This window comes from Marmota monax, unplaced genomic scaffold, assembly GCF_021218885.2.
Source record: "Marmota monax isolate L192 unplaced genomic scaffold, Marmota_monax_Labrador192_F-V1.1 WCK01_AAM20220418_F8-fsc00040, whole genome shotgun sequence".
Classification (NCBI taxonomy): Eukaryota; Metazoa; Chordata; class Mammalia; order Rodentia; family Sciuridae; genus Marmota; species Marmota monax.
Genome location: NW_026692782.1, coordinates 14580144 through 14604144, shown reverse-complemented (window position 1 = coordinate 14604144; position 24001 = coordinate 14580144). Strand labels below are relative to the sequence as shown.

Sequence of the window (24001 nt, the reverse complement as noted above, 5' to 3'; positions counted from 1 at the left end):
ATGCAAGGATAGGACAAGTTTAGTTAATGTATTGAGAGGAAGAGCAGAAAAACTCTATAACCATCCTAAGTGCTAAACATATATTTGATAAAATTCAACATCTATTTGTGTTCAAAATTGTTTGAGAGATACTTATTTAATAATACCAGACACCAATAGTCCAAATTAGAGAAAGTTCCATAGCAGTCAGGTATAAAATAAATTTTATCTCCCATTTTTCTACTACTTGCTATTGTATTAGAGATCTTAGCCAATGCAATAAAACAAGTAAAATAAATCAGGTGTGTATTATTGGAAAGAAAAAAACAAATTATTATTAATAAGCAATATAATTGTCTATTTGGAAAGTCTAACTGAATCAATTTTAAAACTATTGCAACTTAAGAGCTAGTAGGATGACTGAGTATGTGATAAATAAAAAATTCCCTATATTTCAGCAATAATCAGTTAGGAACTGTAATAAAAAATATATTTACAATCTACCTAGCAATATCTTAAAAGTGTTTCCTGAACCCATGTAATAATACAAAAATTTTCTGTAGAACATAAAACGAAATCCATAAATTGAGAAACATGTGGTTTGCCTAGTTTTTAAATGAATCATAAATTTCAAATTTTAACTTCATTTTTTCCCCATTTTTTATTGAGGCATATAACTATATTCAAGAGTGAGATTCGTTGTTTCTCATTCAGATTCACTGTTATTCATTCAGATGCTATAACAATATATCAAATTCTAACTTTAAAATTTCAATATTTATCAATGATATATACACAGTTAAGAAATATAAATAGTGACATTACACATTTTGGGAGAAATTATTTTTAATAAATGCTTTTAAAAATATTTTTAGTTGTAGATGGACACAATACCTTTATCTTGTTTATTTAGGTGTTTTTTTTTTTTTTAAATGTGGTGCTGGGGAATGAACCCAGTGCCTTGCACATGCTAGGCAAGTGGCTCTACCACTGAGCCACAACCCCAGCCCAATAAATGCTTTTAACTAACAATTTGGTGACTTAAGTTTGTTTTTAACCTCTTAATGTGAACCAAAATAAATTCCAGATGGCATATAATTGGTACATAAACAGCATATCTATTCTGAATAAAAAGAGTGCAATAATTAAATATTTCTATGTATCTGTAATTAAACTAAATTAACTTCTAAATTTTGATGCTCATTGCTGAATGGAACAAAGACCATGAGGAAAAAAAAATTGATTTGTTCAAGGCAAAAATAACAATGTAAAGAGAAAATATGTCACTATGTCAATATTTCTTTTATCTTGGAATGGGAAAGGGTTGCCTGAGAATGAGACAAAAGGAGGATATTATAAAGGAAAACATGGATGGATTTAACTACATTGTAGGTGCTGTTTTGGGGGGAGGGCATTTGTGGATTTGATTGTCTGCCTATATGAGCTACCATTTCCAACCCCATCAGTGAGCCTCTCAGAGAAAGGATCCAAAGGAGGGATCCTTGCTTTCCTAGGTGCCCCTCCGGTTGTGGGTGTCCATATTGACTCAATTATAGCAACAGGACATAAGGGCTCTTTTTGAAAAGCGTTTACTGAGCTATACAAAGAAATGGAGCTGCTGGAGTTCTGTTTCTCTGATGTCCTGTCTTGAGCATGTGCTTAATTATTGCTGCATCAGCGACCTTGCCACCATGAGACAATGAACATGGGGTTCAAACTAACATGACAAGTTGGTGGGGTGAAGAGAAAAAGAACCTGTGAATGCTATACCCAATCTGAGACATCCACCTCCAGACTTCTTTCTATGCAAAATAGGGTCTAAATATCTTTATTGCTTCAGCAACAATTGGCCACTTATTTTGTTACTTGCATATGAAAACATTCTGAATGAAACACATTTAAATATCTTTTGCTGAAATTACCATAAATAAAATGAAAGGCAAAGAAGATTGAGAAAACATTAGCAATGTCTATGATAAATTATGATTCAATATACTTAGAAAAATAAAAACTTGAAATTCCCCAAAGATATACACTGGCCCAAGAGTGTTTGAAAGACAATTTTCCTAACTGGAAATTCACAATATAAATAAGATTTAAAATACATGGACATTTATGATCAAATTGGCCAATTTTTGAAATAAGAAAATAAATTCAGGGATTGAGGAAGGTCAGCATTGAGGCCCAAAGACAATCTTAGGTATTGCTGGTAGGAACATAAATTTAATCTTTCAAGAGTATAATTTGTCAGTCTATACCAAGGCTTAAAAACATGCATAACTTTTGCTGGTTATGGTGGTGCATCCCTGTAACTCTGGAGGCTGAGGTAGGAGGATCACAAGTTAAAGGTCAGCTAGACTCTCTCTTCAAATTTAAAAGGGAGTGGTTCTGCTAAGGATAAAGCTCAGTGTTAGATTTTCCCTGGGTTCATCCCCTAGTACCAAACAAAACAAACATAAATCATGCATAGCCTTTGATTTTGCAACTTGCTTTTGGGACTTTATTTAAGGAAAAAGGTATAGTTATATGGAAAGCTACAGCTATAATAATGTTCATCACAGTGTTGTTTATAATGGTAAAGAATTAGAAGGTCCAACATTAGCAGATTGAACAACTTGTGGCGTGCAAAACAAAACACTGTCAATATTAAATGTTACTGTAGAAAACTATTTAATGGTATTCACTATATTAAGTGAATCAAAATGTTACAAATCAATATAAAATCTGTGTTCCCACTTACCATACATAGACATATGCACAAAAGAATGGAAGGAAATCTGCCAAATACAAAAAACATTAGATACTTATATTGATGTGATTAAAGGTAGTTATTAATTCGTTTGTTGTTTTGGTTTATGTGGTATTTTTTCTGCAACAAACAGGTGTTGTATTTGCATTAAAAGTGCAAGGGGTATGTAGGAAACTCCTCCCCCGCTCCCCCAAGTCTCTCGCCTTCCCCTCCCTCTTAGCTTCGCTTAAGGCGGATCTGGAAAGCGTGGCTCTGGGAGCTTGTCGCTCCGGGAATTGGTGGTACCGGCAGAGACGCTTTTCTTCCTGCGGAGGGCGCACAGCGGAGACTCGAGGCTCTCTGTGAACTAACTAATTGACAGATGTTTGTCACTAACTTCGGACACAAAGGGAAGGACCCTTCCAAAACTCCTCGCGGGTTTCCTCAATTCCCTGGGGAGTTCCAGGTGCCTAGACGCCCGCCCGCCCGCAGCGAGCGCGCTTCTCACCGCGCAGGAGTTGCGGGAGCGCCCTGCTAACTGCTGCGCTGAAAGGGCACCGTTGAACCCGGCGCAGGCTCCTTGGAAGACGCATTCCCTTCCTGGAAAAGGCCAGCACCACTCGGGTGCCTTCCATGGCCTCCATCACCTGTGGGCATTGAACAGGTTCCGAAGCACTTTCCTAGAAACAATTCCTTTTTTTTTTTTTTAAAATCACTGAGCACGCACTGCGCGAACCAGCGCCTCTGCTAGGCCGAGGAGCTGCAAAGCCGCTAGAGCTCCTGCCTCCAGAGCTCGCAGGCCGGGGTGGGGGTGGGGATGGGAAACAGCCCCGCAGGAAACGCGGCAGACTCGCGAGGACTCAATCAGCAAATATCATCGTTGTCATTTTACACACTCAGGGGCTGAGTGTACCTACTACGTGCCAGATACGTTTACCCAAAAGTCAAAGTGAAGCTCTGGGGAGTAAACAGCTCTGTTTTATTCCCCAGAGTAAAGCTCGGGCTCAGAAGAATGAGATCAAAAGAGGCTCAGGCTCCGTCTTGGGTCCGCAGACCTGCTGCCCCACTCCGTGGGGAAAACTGAAGCAACTTGTTGAACTTGCCCTGTCTCAAACTTGCAGAAAGTGCGGAGGTGTGAGGGTTTCCGCAGCCCGGACTCCAGCGCCCCCTGTGTGGCGCGGGCAGCATCGCCTTCAACTCTGGTCTAGCGCTCCTGCCCCTGGGACTGTCTGCAGGAGGCGGTGGCTCCCTCAAATCCAGTGGCTCCCGCCTGTTCTCCTAGGAGAGATCAAGTTAATGGAAGTTTTGCTGCCCTTCCTTGAGGGCGGGACGGAGTTGCCCAGCCTGGAGAGCTACCTCTGTTTTCCCAGCTGTTCTGAGGTTCCCGTGGGTGCCCTGTGGCGTGCGCCCTGGACCCACCCGCCCGGAAATGCATGGTCGTCTCCCTGGAGATGCCGGGATGTGAAGGTGGGGTTCCATGAGCCAGACATGAAATTTCTAGGCCTTGGGCAGTGTTTGCGGAAATCTCACACTTAGAAGTCCAGTTTATATCGTTAAAGTCAATATGAAACCATGCATTTTACTGAAGTGCCTTCTCCTGATTTTCCCTTTTGCTACCCTAGGCGTGTGTTATGGTTGGAGATGATAGCGATGTGTGTGTGTGTGTGTGTGTGTGTGTGTGTGTGTTGGAGGGAGGATCGCCTAGTGCCAAATGGAATGAAATTCTAGCTGGTACCATATTTGTAGCTGCCTCCCTCCCCTCCCCTCTCCACACAAACACACACACACCTGGAGGGGAAGTGGGGAAGACAAGTGTATCGCGAACAATGTTGGATCTGGGAACCTAGAGTGTGTTTCTGTAAGCTTGGAGAATGAAGTGGCCTACGGAGGGGTTGAGTGGGAGCCTTTTGTCACCCCTACCCATAAGAGGAAGGCGCCCCCTAGGGGCGGCCCCACGAGCGCTAGGCCGGGTATGCTTGCCCCTCGAGCGCGTGTACAAGTGTGTACGTGAATGTACTTGTGAAATGCGGCGGCGGCGGAGTGTGCGCTCGGCAAAAATATGAATAATCAACACATCGCTCACACCTCTGCCGCAAGCCGGGAGGGAGCTGGGAGGTCCCGCGGGCTTTCCCCTGCCGGCTGGCGGGGGGCGGGGACCACCAGTTATTCGGAGAACTCTGGTTCTTTTCCTCTCAACTGAGCTGAGAAACTGCGGGGGGTTGGGGGGGGGGCGAAAGAGAGGGAGAAAGTCACACTTAACTTTTTTTTTTCCTTTTTAAAGGCCTTGTGCATGCTGTCATCGTGGAGTGCTGGAAGTGGAGAGGAGGTTTTGTGGGTTTTCCCCCCCTCCTATTTATCTGCGGAGATGCCACTTGTCACCTCCCATCCTCATTTTGCTTATCTGTAAAATGGAGGCAAAAAAAAAAAATCCCCCTTGAAGAGTTGCTGTCAGTTTTAAGGGTGGGAAAGTGCTGGCAGTACTTGGTAAGCCTCCTGCTTTTGTTCGTGTGAACTTTTCTTCAGCGTTACCTTGCGTGGAGACCACTGGTAATGCAGGCCAATCTGCCCCCAGATCGCTGCTGCTGGTGGAGATGCCACTGTTTTCGTGCATAGGTTCGTGCAAGGGGCTGCAACCGGCCAGTTTACTCCAGCATAGCCCCAATATCGGGGGCTTGGCTCGAATGCCACCACACCTCCCGAGAAATTGGCTCCCTTGTTAGAAGAAGCCACAGCAGGCTCTTGTGTCTCCAGACCACCTGTCCTCCAACACTCGCCTCTCCAGCCAGATTCCCGCGCTGTCCAGCGCCGGCGCCTGAGCTCCCGAGTGGCTGCTGCGGGAATTAGTTCCCTTGACCTTTCCACTTTTCGGCTTCGGATTGTGCTTCCTCGCTCTCTGCACCCGGAATGGGGAAATGGGAAGGAAGGATATTTTTAGAGAAGAACACTAAGGGAAGAAGGAGGAGGAGCAAGAATAAGCGGTGGAGGACGAGGAGAAAGACTTTGTGGAGTTTTGAAGTGTTGGGTACAGCTGATCTGGGTCCTTCGACCCATTTTGGGTAAATTCATGGCACTGGCCGGATTGGCTTGGGCACATGGGTTCTACCATGCCATAGCTTATCTGTAGCTTCCTCCTTCACTACGTAAAAACAAAACCAGAAGCGAGTCTACTTCTCACCCAACCGTCCTAAAGCAAAGTCCTAAAGGGGAATGTTAGGTGTAGATGGCAGAGTCCTACTGAGATATTTGTCGTGCCTTCATGAATAGTTTCCCCCCCCCTCCCGCCCTCTCTGGGGAATCTGTATTTATAGAACATACAGATCTAGCTTCCGGAAGAAAAAAGCCAAAGTTGCAATTTGGAGTGGGAATTAATGAAATTGGATATTTTTAAAAATCATTCACGAATTGTAGATTAAATATTCTCAGCAGGACTTGAGATAGTGAGTAAAGTCATTTATTTTTAGACAGCAAAGAATCTAGTTTTTTTTTTTTTAACCCATTGAAAAATTCTCATCCAAAGAGAGGACACGGGGGCCACCACTTATTTCACTTACCAACCCAGACCGGCTTTCCTGGTGGATCGAATTCCCAGGTACTAGTCCAGTTTGGGGCTTAGGCAGCGTAGACCCAGACGCCACCCAGTGTGACTGAAATCCTGGAGGTGAGGATCATGAGGTGGGGGAATTCGACATATCTGAGTTCTCTCCAGAGCCCTGCCGGAGGAGACACTGTCTCCAGAGCAATTTTTAAGGAAAATTTCCAAAGCGCGTTGAGGAAGAGCAGAGACGCTGCTCCCAGGAAGCCCGGACCGGACAATAATGGACAAATGGGTCTTAAAACCAATTAGGTGGTGACCGGAAGCACCGTATTGAGGTGCCCATGTGAAACATGGACAAGGAAAAAACTCCGGGGGTGTATTTGGAAAGGTGAACAAAGAAGGGGACAAGATAAAGGGCGGATTACAAGTTTGCGTAATAGATTGTCATGAAGAATCGTGATCCTGCATCTTGGATTTTTCTTGACCCCGGCGAGAGACGGAACGGAGCTCGCCAGCCCAAGGCTGAGAGGCGCGCGCGGGCTCGGCGTCGCGGCAGGGCCAGGCTTCCCCGGGCCGCAGCTGCTCCAGCCGGACCCCGCGCGGCCCGGGGCGGATTTTGTGTTTCAGGTTTGAAAAAGGAGGGTTATTCGGCGGTAGCCGCAGGCAGCAGTAAGAGACGCAGCTCTCGGGCTCAACCAACGCCACCCACTCCAGTGATAATCCACACTCCTTCGGCGCGGGTGGCCAACTCAGCAGCCACCCCTCCCCAAAACCCCTACAAACATAATTAAACGCAACTCGGGAAGCGCCACCCGGCTGCACTTAACAATCCTCCACGCTAACCCCCACCCCACCCCTGACACTCCGTCCCCGCCGCCCTCGCCAGGCAACTTCGTCCTGCCCCAGAGAGAATTTCCGTATTCCGGACTAGCCACCCGCAGGACCTCTAGCATCACTTCAGCCATCGGTTCCCTGTACCTAGAGCAGCCACCGGGAGGGCGCCCTTAGAGCAATCGGCCAAGAGCGGTGTGCCCCACCAGGTCAAAGTTTCCGGACCACAGTTCCCATAAACTACCTCCCAGCGGGGCACTACGGTCCCTGAACTTGTCACTGGGGGCGGAGGAAGGGGGCGCCCCCCCCCCCCGCGAAGTCTGATCTGGGGACTGCAGCAGGGAGCTGGGAGAAAGGAGCAATTCATTCGCTTCCTAAGGGACATAATTTGGGTGGCAGCTGTTTACTGGTGAGAAAAGTCGGCGTTCCCGACCTTGGCTGTGCCCTTTAACCCAAGCCAACCTGAGCCTTAGGGGCAGAGTGACCGGGCCAGGCTCTGGCCCACTGCTGACTGGCGGCCCCTCGGGGTACTCTCCGCATCTTTTCCTAGCAGCGTCGAAGTGCAGGCAATAAATGGTTCCTTGGGAAAAAAGATCACCAGGCTCATCGCACATTTTGGAGGGCTCACAGACTGATCCACACTTTCCGCGGAGAAACGAGAAAGCTTGGCCCTGCTGGGAGCAGACCCCAAACAAGGAAGAGAATGGGGTGGTGGTGGAAAAATTTACAAAAAGAGCGAGCGGGAGTAGAAATTCTGGTAGTTATTTTTTGCAGGGGTTGAAATTATCCACAGAGGCTGCATGTAACAGAAAATTGCCAAGTTGAAAAACAGGGGTAGTAGATTTCATTCTTTGCAAATTTCTTGCCCACCTATCCTCTTCTTTCTCTGAACAACTCCTGGCTTGGATTTTTACCACCTTCTATTTTCTGACACTTCCTTCATGGCTCCTCTCACTCTTCTTCGTCCAACAGGGAATAGCCAGCTAAAGCCCCGGAGCTTCAGAGCCCCATTCAATACAACCCAGAGGCTAGGATTTCACCTTTTCTCTCCTCCCACAAATCAATGCTTGAGTCCTTTGACCCTGGGTCTGTGAAGAGTATTCGTCCGCTTTCTAGCGAATTTCTCTAGTACAGATCAGCAGAGCGCGATCTTGCCTGTACAGTCTGGGGTTGTAGTTTGCCCCAGGGGTGATGTAGAGGCGCACCGATCCCTTTCTTAGGAAAGCCTCATTCTCTGAAAGCGCAAGCTTCCTATCCACGCAGGCAAAGGAGTTGCGAGGAGCTGTGTCCTCTAGCGGCAAACCCTCGCAGTTCATTTGTGAGCGCTCACCTACACCTAAGGGATCTGGTCCGGAGTCAATTGATGCGCAAAACTAAGTCCTAAGTATGTGTGGGGTGGGGAGGAGAGTCTCCTGAATGTAATCCAGGCTTTCGTAAATGCCCTGTGCGTAATGAGGCCGGGAGACTCGGGTGCAGTCGTTCGAACTGTGGAACAGCTGATTGTCTCCTCCACGGCAGATGGTCTTTGAGCACAGATTTGCATTCATTGTCTTCAAATCTGTTTTCGCGCTGGTGTTCTAGATTTCAGCAGCAGATCTATGCACAGATCAGAATACAAAAGGAGAAGCAAGAAAATAACACCCAGCCAGGAGGATTTTTAATAGGCACCGCGAGTTGCATGGCGTAGTTACAAAGCCGTCTAGGGTTTCAGCTGTTTGGCGGAGCTGCTGCCGCCTCTCGGCCACTAGCCCGCGGGCCAGCACCGTGGCCACCGCGCTCGGTACGCAAAGTTTCCGTGACTCCCGGGTTGCCCCCCTGAGGCTCCCGGCAGCTTCGGGAACTAGGGAGAGAGAAGAGGGTTCCCGGGATACACCCCGGCAGCTCTCGCATTAAGCCTGCCACGATCTGTCAGCAACTTCTCATCTGCACTGGTGCGACGCCCGTTCGCGCTCGCCCGGGTATATTTTTCTTAGCTCCTCTACGTTTTCCCCGTCATTATTTATTTGAACAGCACTTGAGCCTCGCTCGTCCACACCCCACTCCCGACTTTCATTAAATATCCTTTTTTCCCCCCTAACATCTTGCAAACCGTACACAAAATCTGAGTGTCACCATGGAATCCCAGGAGACTTGGGAGAGCCATTCAGGGAGCTGGGTGCTCTGGGGAACGTTTGCACAAAACAAAAGTACATGTGGTCACACTCTCCGCTTTTTCGCAAACATGCACACAGATCCAAACCCCGAAAATTAACATGCCTCCTGGCAGGCTACAAAAACCTACATCTAGAGGCAAATTCACAAAGGTTTCCCCGCTCCCGTGGCCAGGCGGAGCCAGCGCGTCCCTAGGCCGTAGGACCCAGCTATCCTGCGTCAGTGCAGGGTTTGGGGGCCCCCCATCCGGCTCACGCCACGCGCGCAGGGTTCGGGCGAGGACTCGGTGCCCACAGCTTTCTGTCCCCTTTCACCTCCCGGACTCCAGGCAACGCAGAGCGTGGTGCGCGCCGCCGGAGGACGTCGGCCTGGCTTGCCCGGCGCCGGCCAATCCCGAGCGTCCATGCAAATGAGGCTCCTTATTGGGCCGCGGCTCCGCCTCCGGCGGCCCGGGCAGTAGTAACCCATTCATGGGGCCGGCGCGCGGATGCAGCCCGGCTCAGCGGCTCTCGCAGCCACCGCCTCCTCTCGGCTCTGGGTCTTCCCCTTCCTTTTAAAACTGATCCTGTTGGGGATTTTTTTTTTTTTTTCTAAATTGGAACCGTGGGGAGGAGCAGGGAGGGAGGACCTGGAGGAAGCAGAGAGATTAGGCAGCTATCAATCTCCTCCTGTTTCTCCCAGAACAGGTGATGCTTCTAAATTGTGACCACTTTGTGGAGGCAGCTCTGCAGTTGGAAGGATGCGAGCGACCTAGGGTGGAGGGCCTGAAGCGGCAGATCTGAACTTGCAGAGGATAAAAACCCAAACTTTTGACTACATCATTCCGCACCTCGCGCGTGAAGCAAAGGACTTTTTTTTTTTTTTTTTTCAAGACAGACCCAAACTTCTGCACTTGATCCCCCTTTCTTGGATTGCGTTGGAGGAGACGGTTTGCTTGCAGCGTTGAGAACGGTCAGGACTGTGTTTTTATAAACTCATTTTTAAAGCGACAGTAAAGGATCAGACTTTTTAAATGTTTGGGATTCAAGATACTTTAGGAAGAGGACCAGCTCTGAAAGAGAAATCGCTGGGCGCGGAGATGGATTCGGTCAGGTCTTGGGTCCGGAATGTCGGTGTGGTGGACGCCAATGTCGCGGCTCAGAGGTAAGGAGACGACTGCACAATTATTATGCTCTCAAAGTCTCTTGCTCTAGGTGTCTCTCAATGTGCCCCCTCCCCTGCTCCGCATCTCTTTCCTTTTCTCCGTACCCCCATCTGTCGTTCTGGCCCCGTACGCTGGCGCTTTCCCTGCGGTGAGCAAGTTGCTGCAGTCAGGGGGACACTTACCCGGCAGCCAACACTGGAGTTTCTGAACTGCCTGGCCCATTTGTGCGTCTCCCCCACTCCTTTCCCACAGTCCACTCTCTGAGACAAAATACAAAATAAAAATAAAGTAGCATCCAATGCCTCGCATCTCGGCTCCCATTTCTGCCGAGCGCGTGAGGACCGGAGCCTGCTGTCACCACCGCGAGAGCAGAGACGACTTCCTGGCCTCTACCAGGTTTCCCCCACGCCGCCTGCGAGCGCCTCTTCTCCCGCATCTCGGTGGTTCCGGGAGAACCGGAGCCCAGCGACCAGATGGTGGCGGCGGCGGCGGCGGAGGTGGAGAGAGGACGCTGCCGCTGCCCGGGAAGGCGAAGCGGCCGGGAGCTCTGGGAGGGGGGGCAGGCAAGAGGGTCGCGGCTCAGAGAGTGTTCCAGATGCACGGAGTCGGGGAGAGAAGAAATTAAAAGAGAAAAGATGAAGGAATAGCAGTAGAAGGAGTCGCGGAAGAATTAAAAGGAAAGGAAAGAGGATCCGCCGCCAGAAAGCTGCAGGGATCTTCGGCTTCCAGCTTTGCCCGACGCTGAAGTTGACTTGTTTCTGAGCGCCCGCAAGCTGGGAGAGTCAACGCCGTGTCGCAGTGTCACCCCACGAACACCTTCCAGGCTTTCTGCCTCGTCACCACTTCTGAGCTGGGATTTGAGACCTTCAGGTCCCTGTCTGAGAAAGGCAACCTTCCTGTTCCCAAAGCGCCCACGAACTTCTTCCACAACTTTCGTTCGTCAACCCGCATCTGCGCTCCGGGCCTTCCTCCTTTAAGTCCTGACATCCCATGGAGAAATTATCCCTTTCCCAGACAGGCTACGTCTCCAGGTGTCCCGGGTAGAGCGAACCCGGCCACACTCTTGGAGGAGAGAAAGCAGAAGTCGCATCGCTTCGGGACGGGGGCCGGCAGCGATGCCCGCCTGTCCGCCTGACCGCCCGCTGGAAGCCAGGACGCGCCAGCGTCCCTGGGGCAGACCGCACACCGCGGCGGCAGCGACTTTCCGCAGCGGTCTGGGGACTCCCGGGCTTCGAGCCGAGGGAAGGAAGGCAGCACCGCAGAGCCGGCTCTGCCGCGCATTTTCTGAGCCCGGCTGGGGAAGATGCCTTCCTCCCTGTCCTTCCTTTCCGGAATCAAATAGTTTGTTAAAGTTGGAACAGGCGGCCTGAGTTGGGGAAATTCTAGCCAAAATGTTACACCCTTCAAAAGAGTGAAAGTGCTTGCGCCTGGGACAGGAGGCCCAGAGACCTCAGCGCCGCGGGGCAGCTCCCGCCATCTGTGCGCTCACCCGCCCCAACTTTTTTAGTTAAAAATGGGTCTGGTGGCCAGTTTAGCACTGGCCCTGACAGATAGACAGGGAGATGTGTGTACACATTCGAGGCGCTCCGAGGATGCCTTCTGAGTCCCCCGACTTGGATTTCACGGTCTGTGGCTTTGGCTGGCGCCACCGGGAAACGCAGCTTGTATCCGGATGGCCTAGGTCTCGGGCGAGGATGCTCTCTGCCTCTTAACAATCTGGCTTCTCCACTCGCAGTAACCCAAGGGGCTAAGGTGTCCAATATAGCGACCTCCGCAGTGATCCGCGACCCGCAGTGCTGGTCGCGGGGATTCCGCGGTGCGACTGTTTGAGATGCAACTTTTCGGAAGAGCGAGGGAAGCAGAGGGGTGAGGCCTGTAGGAACTAGACCTGGGCTCTGGGCTTTCTACCCGCACTTCAGGGTACTCATCCACAGCCTTGTCTCGTGAGGGCAAGTAATTCGGATAAAGATGAAGTAAAGGAGCCACTTCTTCAGCTGCAAAGAAGATGCTTAGTTCCCTTAACCCCCGGGCCTCAGCTTCGCGATCTGATCCAGCTGCTGGGGCCGCCTTGAGGGTGGCGTGGGGGACAGTCTGGACCTCTTGTGGCAGCCAAAGTCTTTCGATTTCCACTGAAGGCCCAACAGTGAACAGCCTGGTAGTGGGACCTTGGGAGGTTGGACCACTGGGCGGTGGAAGCAGCCCCAGATATGGTACTGCCGTTTGACCTCATGGCCACTACTCCTCTAAGGAGTTTTTACTTCTTAATCAGAATTGATAAAAGACCTGACAGGTCCAGGAATCTGGACCTGGGATGTGGTCCCTTGCCTATCCGCTGCGGCGTTGCTTGGGCACATTAGTAACGGCTTGTCTTTTCTCTTTCTCTGTCCGGTGTCCCACCTGTCTCTTCCTGCGCAGTGGGGTCGCCCTGTCCCGTGCCCACTTTGAGAAGCAGCCTCCCTCTAACTTGAGGAAATCCAACTTCTTTCATTTCGTCCTGGCGCTCTACGACAGGCAGGGGCAGCCGGTGGAGATAGAGCGTACGGCTTTCGTGGACTTTGTGGAGAACGACAAAGTAAGAGGACCCCTGCCCCCGCCCCCTCCAATGACTCCCTCCTTGCAGAGCTCTAAAGATTCCATCTGTCACTTGCGACACTTTTCCGCTCGCATCATCAAGGATGATAAATCGAGGCTTCTCACCCCCAGCCACTAAATCAGTAGATTTCCCCGCACCTCCTCCTGCCCCTACTCCTGCACCCTGCGGGGTGTAGAGCGCTGGCGGCTGGGTGTGCTGAACCTAGGGGTCCTTAGTAGCGCGGGATTGTAGAATGACCACCGAGCGAAAGCCCTTTGGACTAGACCATGGTTAAAAAGTATACAAGGCTGCTGCTGCCCTCCTCTGGGTTATTCTCATTATTTTCACCTGCCAGGTCGACCAGGGTGGGTTGAATCAGTTCTATGGTGGAAACTCACAGCCCAGCCTTGACCCATCTCCCAGGCACGGAAGCTTTCTCTTCCACTCCCCAAGGCAGCACCTTGTTTGAACTCAAGTCCGGATTTGGGGACTGGATTTGATCTCAAATAGAGGTCAGTCAACCTAAACTGATATGTGACCAGAAGGAGATCTCTTGCCCTCTTTGGGCCTCAGTTTCCTCAGCTGTGCCACCTGAACTATAAAGTTAAGTTCCCACTTGAACCTGGGAATCAGTTGGTCCCTGAGCTCTGGGCCTTGGTGCTGAGGTTTCAGGGGAGTAGGGCCTATTTCTGCCCTTTTAAATGACAGGTCGCTTCACCCTTCTGCAGAGAGAAGCCTCAGGGCTTCCTAAGGACAGATAGACCAGATGGGTTGGTGGGGCCTTCCTAAAGACAGCCTTGCTGTGGTGTTGGGTTATCTCCCCTGCCGCTTGGCAAGCCTTGGAGATAGTCAGCGGTAGGCAGGGGCTCTTGCCCTTTGACCCAGGGCTGGACAAGAGAGTTGTTCAAAGTGGTGGGAGGTGGTATAAGGAAGCACTCTTTCCTGTTTCCCTCATTTGGGGGGACTGAAATACCTGGGAATCGAATGCCTTCCATCTTTTCAGGAACAAGGCAATGAGAAGACCAACAATGGCACCCACTACAAGTTACAGCTCCTGTACAGCAATGGTGAGCATCCTATCAGCTGGCACCTGGTAGCCAGCAGAGTACCTAGCACATCTCGATTTCCTGGAAGGCATTGCCTAGATGATTGGCAGACAGATTTGGGAGCATAAGGCTGTGGGAGGTTTGCTTGGGGCTGGGGATTAGAGGTCTTTGCCTCCTGGACAGCTCAGCCTGGGCTTCCACCCCAGGGCAGGGAAGGGTTTGGGTGTGGGAGAGTGGGCTCTGCAGTCCTTGATTCCTGCTGGTCTCCCCCTTCCTGTAGGTGTCCGCACGGAGCAGGACCTCTATGTCAGGCTCATCGACTCAGTGACCAAGCAGGTGAGCCCAATGGGCCACTTGGCTCCTATTCATCTGTCTCTGGCCCCCAACTCCCCAGCTTATCTCTGACTTCTACCCTCCTGCATGATTTCTTGGGTCAAACTTCTAACTTCCTTCCATACCACCTTGTCTACTCTGGGAACACTTCTTTCCCCCTCTCTCTCCAATGTCTTGTGTCTATCTGGTTTTGGAGATGCTGGGGGCAGGGGAGGAGAGCAAAGGGATAAAGAGAGGACACAATTGGGAGATTCAGACCCCCAAACATTCCTTTTTGCAAAGAACTATGGGGCACACTTTTGTTATTTCTTCAGCTGAGGTAACAGGTAACTTCTCAGGTTCCCCTTTAGGCAGAAACTGCTAATGGGGTAGCAGGTAGTGAGAGGGTGAGAATTTTGTTCTTGTTCTAAAGTCCCCTCTTTGTTTGTATTTCTACCCGGCTGGCTACATGTCTTCCCTTCCTGTCCCTGCACAATTCTCAGCCTATAGCTTACGAGGGACAGAATAAGAATCCGGAGATGTGCCGAGTTCTTCTGACACACGAGGTGATGTGCAGGTAAGAGCCACCTTCTCCTCGGGGCTGGACTAGACAGACGGCTAACATGCCTGGCTCCCTGGCTTCCCGGACTAAATTGCGGGAGCGAAGGCTCCCGGTGGACGTGCCCGGGGCAGATTCTCTAGGACCCTCATCCCTTTTAAGGTCAGTTTTTGAGAGGAAAGCAAACCAGAAGATTCACGGTTCCAAATCCCTGGTGTTGCCGGAGTTTCCCAGGCCCAGTGGAAAGTCTCGCTGTCCACCTTAGGCAGGACCGTTGCCGAAGGAGATGGGCTGCCCAAGCGGGGTTTGTGATGGACTTTGGGGATTAGGACTTTCCCTGAACTTCTCTGCTGGAGGCCGGCTCTGCTGGATACCCGCCTTGCCCGCTGGGGTGGATTTCCAGGCGGAGCCACTTGTGGAGTTACTGAGTCTAAACCCTGGAAAATCGCAGTCTGGGCTCGGGAACCATCAGAGTGCTGAGCCTCCCATTCCCCAGCTATTTCCCTGCACCTAGGCATGTGCGCCAAAGTGGCTTTCTTTCCTTGCATGAAGTCGCTTCTCCATCACTTCTCTTTGAAGGTGTTTCTTAGGTCAGGAGGAGCTTAGAAAGACTGGTCCTGGTTCCCACCTGTGATTTGAGAGTCCCCCACCGCTGGGATGTCTGGGGTCTAGAGCAACCTAGGATCCTGAGATCACTTTGAGAAAGGCACACCGTCTGCTTGGGTTCCTACAATTTTCCCACCTACCTTTCAGAGACCGATATATTCCATTTTGAATCCTGCACATTTTTTTTAAATTAGAAGAATAAAATTCATCCACACGCTCAACCATTCTACAAATGTTTTTTGAATCTTTTTTTTTTTTTTTTGCCTAGTGTTTGCAGGTGTATTGGGCTAGATGTTGAGGATCCCACTGCAAATAGAAAGGATATACAAAGGAAATTCTGGGAAGAACATGGTTATTTTATTTAAAAAATTTAGAACTCTATTCTTTACAGCATTTTCTCCCCTCCAAAATCTGATTGGAGGGAAAACCTCCATTCTCCCCCCTCAGCCTGCTCTTGCAGTAAATGGTTCCTACCTCCAGACTTGCTAGGTTTGGGCAATCACAGGCCATCTGATTTAGTATGGACTATTTTATGGGCAGCTCCCTGAAGCCCCATCTCCCTCCTCAACCCAGTCAGAGAGAAATCATAACAATTGGACATGTTTGTTTTGGTTTTGACCAAGTATTAGAAAAACAAATTTGTTAAATACAAAGTTTGACTCTGTCTGATCTGAGGGGGACTGAGGTTCCCTTACTGAATTGCTTGGTGAAGAGTTGGGTGATGAAGTAAGAAGATAGATATTCCATTATCCCAGGGCCCCTTCATAAATTTGTTCAGAAAGAAAATACAACTTCAAGATGTACTTGTATGCAATACTTTAATAGGCAGAATGCTATAATTTGGTTGGCAAGTCAAAGAGGATTTTTATTCTTCTCTACACTTTTAAATGTCTTTGTCTGGAGTGAGATAACCTTAAAAGAAAAGAAAACAAAACCACCAAACTAACCCGTTGCCTAATGAATTATACCTATCCCTTTCTATAATACTCGCACCCCCCCTCCAGCTGTAGTGGAGGCTGACATTTTTATTTTTAAGCCCAATCAAATCCTCCTCATTTTATGCTGTTTAAGTAGCAGCATCAATTTTTAAAGCCTCTGGTTTAGTCTGCATTAGTAACACAATATAAAAATTTAATGTACTGTAACTTCTCTGCATTGGAGACCGGGAGGGTGCTCTGCTATTTTCTTCCCAAACTAGAATTTAAAACAAATATTAATTATGGACAAATAGATGATCCATTGGATGGGTCCTGTCTTGTGTGTGTGTGTGTGTGTGTGTGTGTGTGTGTGTGTCTGTGTTGGGCAAAGGTAAGTGAAGGCAAGTATTAGATGTATCTGAAAGGGAAGCTTTCTTTCAATCTGTCAGTTAGAGCTAGCTGATTCTCAGGTATGGGAGCAAGTTCCTTCTCCCAACAGTTTACCAGCTGGTTACAGCAGTCAACACTGGGGAGATGGATCAGATATCCTTGTTTCTCAATGATTATTGCACATACTTCATTTCATTTGCCCCATGTTATGCTGCATACCTGGGCACTTGCTGGAATGATTTTATGTCCCATAATCCTATAATCTTTAGTAAAATGTTTCTAAATTGGTGTTTAACTTTATTATTATTATTATTATTATTATTATTATTTAGGAGGAACAAGCAAAGGGACAAAAATAAATCTGTTTAGGAATAACTTCTTCCTCCCCCTTCTCTGCTTTGCTTTTAGTTCATTTTGCCAATTATTAGCAAGGAGAAATCTAGTTGTTATGCTGCTGCCAGCCACCCCTGTGCCCTCAATGCTCAGAGGGTTAAAAGATATTATAATTTGAACAGAAGTCGTCTCAAGGCCTACAGCTGGCTAATAACAGAGTTGTATTGAGCGCTAGCAAACCCCACAGCTGTGACTTTTCGCCACAAGGCGCAGGCTAGACAGGGCCCTAATCAGATGGGCCAGCCGGGCAGTGGGGCCAGTGTCTTTATCGGCCAGATGGTGTGAATTTAGACACTTTTGTTATGCAATCGCAGGGAGGAGTTGGGGAGAAGAAAACAAAACAAAAGCCACCATGCTGTGCGCTTATTTGAGTTTGAAATTAGAGACAGATTTTTGAAAGTTGAGGGTTGAATTTTAAAAAACGATTTTGGAGGGGAGAGGGATGTGTTAGCTTATCAAGAGCCATAGGGCTGACTGGACACCCTCTGTCCAGGGTTGGGGTGCTTCTTATTTTCTTCCTTAGACATTTTTTTAAAAAAAAAATCTTTTTCTTTTTTCTCTTTCTGAAAAATGCAGGTGAGATTCGGGTTCATGATGATTTTTTTTTTCATATTCTCCCACCTCCCACCCCCCAGCTTGACTTATTCTTCCTCTTAACCTCTTCAAAGACACCATGTGGAGATGGGGAGGAGGAAAAGGGCCTGTAAGCAAATTGAGAGTGTTTCAAGTAGAAGGGTCTCCAAATGAGTACTAGAATAAAATAAAACAAAACAAGCCAGACAGAGACACAGAGAACCAGCTTTCATTTCATTCATTAGCAAAGAGGAGCCCCCCAACCCCTCTGGGGTAGTTCGAAACACAATTGCAACCTATCGCCAAGTTCAGTTTCCTCTTCTCTGCTTGCTTCCTTCCTTTATTTATTTATTTATTCGTTCATTTTCCTATTTTACAGTCATTGTCAGTGAAAGGAAACACTTCTCCGGAACCTTAGTGACTTGAAGGTTGGAAATGAACCTTAAGAGCCCTTTAACTCAAAGAGCTGAGCCCAAAGTTGACTGTTCTGGCTATGCCTCTAGAGCAAAGGGAAGGCAGGGTTGAGTTTGTCATCTAGGTTAATTCAGGGACCCCAGATCCACATTGTTTGCAGAGTGTGGTTTCCTAAACATCATGGGTTCTCCTTGTCTCTCTGCTTGTGTTATTAATAATGCTGACCTGAGAACCGCATGTCACTTAAGGAACAAAATAAAGAACAAGTAAAACATATTAATGAGAACTTTTCTTAAAGAGAAAAGGGCTTTGCTTTGACTAACTTAGAAGTTTTAAGAGGGGATCAAATAGGGCAAATATAACAGATCCTATTACTTTTGTACTTTTTTTTGGTGTCGTTCTGGGGATCGGGTATTTTTATGCTTTTACTATCATTGTAGTTCAATAGCCAAGTAACCATCTGTGTCATCTTTTTCTGTGCTACATATTAACATTAGCGATTATATTTAAATATGTTACTGTTGGAAAATAGAGGATGGGGTCCTCAAGTTTCCCTGCGTTCTCCCTTTGCGTATCATTTACTTCCCTGAGTTGGTTCTCCACTTTGTATTTCGCTGGCACCAGGGTTACATTTTTATCTGTTTTTCTTTTCCGCCAGAGGAAATCCCCATGGAAAGCAGCTGAATTCAGCTGAGCAATTTTGCAAACTTACTTGGCCTCCTCAGAATCATTCCTGCCCAAACCGAACAGACTGGCACATTCTGACAGTGTGTGCTCGTGTAATTAAATTGTACCCGCATTGCACACATATTTGGGGTTAGGTTGACAAGCTGGTGATGTCAAAGGAGAGTCTGGCTTGAAGGCCTTTCGGTAACTAGCATGTATGGGTCTTTTGAAATTGTGTTGCTAGAAAAGTGGTTTGCCTTGAGCTGCTAAGGTATACACTGACATAAGCAATGCTCCAGGATCCCGAGAGGTGGGAGCCGGAAATGGGTGGGGGTTGGGAGGAGAGACAAGGGCTCTGGGGGGTAGGAGTGCAGCTGGCTAGCATTTTTATTGGTGTTAATCTTGGGATAGATTGAAATTTTAAAAGTTAAGACCTAATATAATTTCAAAGGCCAAATATTATTTCAGAAAGTCCCAATGGCAAACTCTGGTATTTAGGAAAGTCGAGACAAATTTTCTTTTACTTTCTACTAATTTGATTAAATTTCTTAAAACCTCATTGAGCCCATTTGCTGGAAATGTTTTGGCTTCCTTCAGGTGTGTTTTACTTTCTAAAGGTGGTAGAATTGTTCACTAACTAAATCACGCATCCCTGAATGAGAAAGATGTTCTTGAAAAGTTTTGAAATATTGATTTGTTTGTTTATGTTTGATTCTGTGGAGGATCAGAGAGGCTGGAAGTCCCAAAGAGAGCCACAAAGCAAATCGGTGACTGGCCTGGGGCTGGCCTTTGGGTCCTGGCTGCCATAGGGCTCCCCATTTTTCCTTACCCCATCGGTTTCCAAGGGTGCTCAAGGAATTCCATAGCCTCCTACATGTAAAGCTAGAAGGGACTCTAGAGATAACCTAATCCAACATTTTCATTTTCTTTCTTCATAAGCTCAGAGGGATTAGAGATCTGACTAAATTCATGCAACTGGTTAGTGAGGAGTTAGATGCCAGAGCTCTGATTCCCTGGTCAGCAATTTTTCTACAGCACTACACAACCCTAAGCTACAGAGGATCCAGCCTGGGAAAGGCAGCAGTCATGGGTACCTGGGTTATTATTAATTTTAGACGTATTCTCCACCTGATTTGGGTGACCATGGTTTTCTTGTAAGCCACATTGAGGTTCCACCCTAAATCAACTACAGTTGATAGTGGATAATGCATCTGAAATGAGCCAATAGGTATTCTAAGGTCTGAGGCCCTAATAAGCTATAGTTGCAGGTGGGCAGTGTGGCGTTCATTCCTTTCTCAGATTTGTCTCTGTATTTTGAGCAGATACTTTGGATTGGAGAATTTTGCTCTCTCTCAGGTCCTTTTGGATTCTTTCTTCTGTTCTAACTGGTTTAGGGGATCCTCTTCTGTCTTCCTCTCTCAATATTGATGGATTACCCAGGTCCCCAGCACTTTGCAAGGGGGAAGTGTTGGGAAATCGTTTTTAGGATGGGACTGACATCTGGTCAAGTTCCATTTCTGTTCTGGTAAAAATTATTGGAGAGACTGTACCCCGGCTCCCTGCCTCATTTTCTTCTAATGTAGAAATGTCCACCAGAGTTCTGCTCTTCTTCCTTTGTCTTTGGGAAATGATGGAAATGAATGAATGAATAAATTGTTCACAAAGCACACCAACTTCTCCAGAGAAAGGTGTTATATCAGTAAGATTTATGATCATCCAAACAGCAACTCATGGTCTATTTTTTTGGTGGGTGTGTGATACTGGAAACCAAACTTAGGGTCTCAAATATGCTAGGCAAGTGCTCTACTTCTGAGCTAATCCCCAGCCCTGCTTGGGGTTTATTTAATACATTTTTCTTCTGCTTTCTCCAAATATTTATTGGGATAAAAAAGAACTAATATATGCAATCATAAAATCATTGAACACCAGCCTGGAAGAGACCTTGGAGAACTTAAAATCCAACCATCCGTGGTTCAGTTACAAATACAGCTCTTGGGAAAGTTGTGATTTGTGGCGGATTAGCCAGCTCGTAAGTCCCAGAGTGAGAATATGTGAATGATCGTATTTTGAATATGTTTTTGGCTTCAGGTCCAGGTTCAAGTTTTTCCTTTCTTTCTTTTTCTTTTTTTTTTTTTTTTAAATAAGACATGGTCACCTTGGACACGTTCATTTTTTGTGAACATTCTCACCTTTGTATGCTCAATGAACTATTTTTAAAAATATATAACAAGATTCTTTTACTCTCTTGCTTTCCTCCCCATCTACAGTCGATGTTGTGAAAAGAAAAGCTGTGGAAACCGAAACGAGACTCCTTCAGACCCTGTCATCATCGACAGGTAGGGGAACACCGGACTTGTAGATCATATTTGGTTTCTTGCCTTCACGAGTCTCGACCCTGAGTACCGACCACTTGTGCTGTCCTGGAAGGCTGTGTTCATGTTCTCTCCAAGGCATTTAGTTGGTACAATAGCAAGGGTGTCCTCTTGCTGGTTGGCTTCCTCCGGAAGGAGTCTTGACCTTCCTTTTAGAACACACATCTCTAAATCTCCGCCGGATTCTTTTCCAGGTGCAGTGACTTCAGCCTAACAAGGAGTGTATATGGTAAAGGAGGGGACAGGCTATCATCTGTACTGGCAGGGTATGGCCTCTGTCTGTTTTCTAGAAGAGGCAGTGCACCCCATGTTAAGTGGCATCCTTTTCCATGCTTAGTGACCGTGGAGCTTGAAGCCCAGGCATTTAGACTTCAGTGTAGGGGCTTATGACAAGTTCTCTCTTGCACTGAGGAAGATTCTCTTCCACCACAGAGGACCACGTTCTGGGGTCTCTGACATATCAGAGTGGGAAAGATTCTTTGGGACAAGATGCAAATTCACTGAGATGTGATTTAGGCATCCTCAGCTGTCTGTTTTTGTGATTGGAAACAGAACTCACAAACCAACGAAAAAAAAAATACCAAATTAACTTCCAGCAATCATGTAATTTTTAAGAAACCCCATATTCCCACCCCTAATTTTTTCTCTTTCGTTAAAAAACGGAATAATTCCCCATTGCTTCTTTCTCTGGGTTTTCATGTTTCTAGCCAGGTCCTGAAATGGATTGGAGAGACCACAGTCTCCAAAGTTGTTATTCCAATATTCCAATGAATTCTCAGTTGGGAGAATGGAACCTCTGGCGTTCTTCCCAGAAAGCCAGCTTGGTTTCCTCGTGGAAAGTATAGCATAGCTGTAGGAATTGAGGAAGCCGGGATTCTGGTCCTGTCCTAGCTTCTGACCTTGGACAAAACCCTCAGCATCTCTGTTCTGCAGCAGTGTATGTAGTGACAGGCCCAAGGGTGCTGCTGGGAGGTGACCAAAATCTCAATGGCAGCTTTGCAGTGGTCGCTGATGCCTGAAAGAGGACAATAGGCAAATAGAAACTGTCGGATATGTATGGAGCTTTTGCCATTTGATGGAGCCGACTGGGGTTTCCTTGAGTATTTCTGGAAGCGCAGACAAGCTTAAGTATACAGACTTATAAGGACTGTTTGGGGTCATTGGTCTTTTACTTAATAGTTGAAAAAACTGAGCCCAAGAGTGGTGGCACGACTTGCCCGCAGCAGCACAGCTGGTGGAGCAGAGCCGACACGAGAACACAGCTGTGTTTACTGCTGGGCTCGTGACCCTCCATGGCCACAGCCTCCTCCTCGCTCCCTGTCCTGCCTGATGAGTTGGATCTGCTGATAGCACATTGCATCGTTTTCTACTTCCCAGGATGTCCTTGGGATCCTCCGGGGGAGCTGGAGGGCGGCTGGAGGCTGGCCCTTTCCTTTCCAGCATGTAGAGTGAGCTTGTGGCTCTTCATCTCGTCTTCCCCACTCCCTCTGGCACCTCTTTCAAGACGGTGCCCTAACCTCATGACTGTTACATCTTTTCTTATAATAAACACCCCATAAACCAGTTTTAGAAGTGTTTGCAAACCTGTAAGTGCTAGCCCGCACCTTACATCTTCCGAGCACACAGCCTAATGATCTGTACTGAGCAGCAGGTCTTTAAAGAACTACATGTCACCTGTGCCCATGGAGACAGCTGGACATGCTTATATTTTCCTCTGAGGCGATACACATGTTACACGCACCCAAGAAAGCGGTTCTTTGCATCTATGGAGAGAAAAGATTTCATAGTAGGTGCTTTTATAGTGTGTGCTGGAATGCCTTCAATTCATCCAACAAGGTGGAAACTGTATCTTGGCTGTGTTCTGGAGTTTCATGTGACTGTGGCATTTATTTTTTACTGTTCTATGTACAATAAAACTACCCAGTGATGCCTCTGCATCACTTGAAATATGTGTTACTTCCGAAATGTTACCCGTCTGCATGTGGAACGTACCTACCAAGGGATACCATAAACTGGCCAGGATTGAATTTTAAGAGAACTCATTTTATTATAAACCACACATTTGTTCACCTTCCTTATTGTCAGGCTTTTGTGTGGAGATATTGTTCCCTGACCACAGCCTTGTCTCATTGCTCCCGGATGTCTCTTTGGCATGCCTTCGCCTTCTCGCCTTCATTTTCAGAAGCAAAGGGGCAGGAAGTCAGGTTTCTGTTTGTGGGAGGGACGCCTCCATCACCCAGGGGTTTGGCTGATCTGTTCTTCTGGTCCCTGGGTTCAACATCTGCCACACGATCCCTCACGGAGCACCAAATGGGTGCAAAGTAGTCTATTTCAGATTTCCTCTGAGTAAATATAGAACGCTCTTCTTTGCCCTCGTTCCTATAATGTCAACTAATTATCTCCTCCCCCTTCTCACCCCACCTCACCAGATGCAGTTAATTTACACCGTCTCTCTTCGAGTCTCCTCACTTAACAGGCTTGCTCCATTCTGGCTCAAGGGAAGCCCGTCTATTCCCTTGGAATTGTGCATGTCTGTGGAGGAGGAGGGGAGACTCAGGGGTGCTTCCCAAACTTTTCACCCTAAGGATCCTTTTATTTCTGCCTTCGTGAACGTAGGGTCTTGCAAGATTTTGCCTTTCAAACTGCAATGGATGAATGTTAATGAGATATAATTCCCTTTTTAAAAAATTAATTAAAGACATATAACAAAATGGGAGGGGGGAAAATCTCATCTCAGGTATGTCATTGACATTATCGATGGCCAGTCAGAATTTGATCAGAATGACAAAACCGGCATGGCCACAGCCACATGA

The 24001-nt window shown here is 47.6% G+C and overlaps 1 protein-coding gene across 1 annotated transcript in view; it reads left to right on the top strand.

The window, feature by feature from the left end:
* Positions 1 to 9774: 9774 nt before the first annotated feature.
* Ebf2 (EBF transcription factor 2) overlaps positions 9775 to 24001 on the top strand; it is a 177425-nt gene continuing 163198 nt past the window's right edge. Inside the window, exons 1-6 of the mRNA XM_046447888.2 lie at positions 9775 to 10367; positions 12784 to 12940; positions 13944 to 14007; positions 14267 to 14322; positions 14802 to 14875; positions 21084 to 21152. Of these exons, the coding sequence (XP_046303844.1) occupies positions 10237 to 10367; positions 12784 to 12940; positions 13944 to 14007; positions 14267 to 14322; positions 14802 to 14875; positions 21084 to 21152 (551 nt within the window). The 5' untranslated portion in view covers positions 9775 to 10236. The remainder of the gene's footprint in view (positions 10368 to 12783; positions 12941 to 13943; positions 14008 to 14266; positions 14323 to 14801; positions 14876 to 21083; positions 21153 to 24001) is intronic.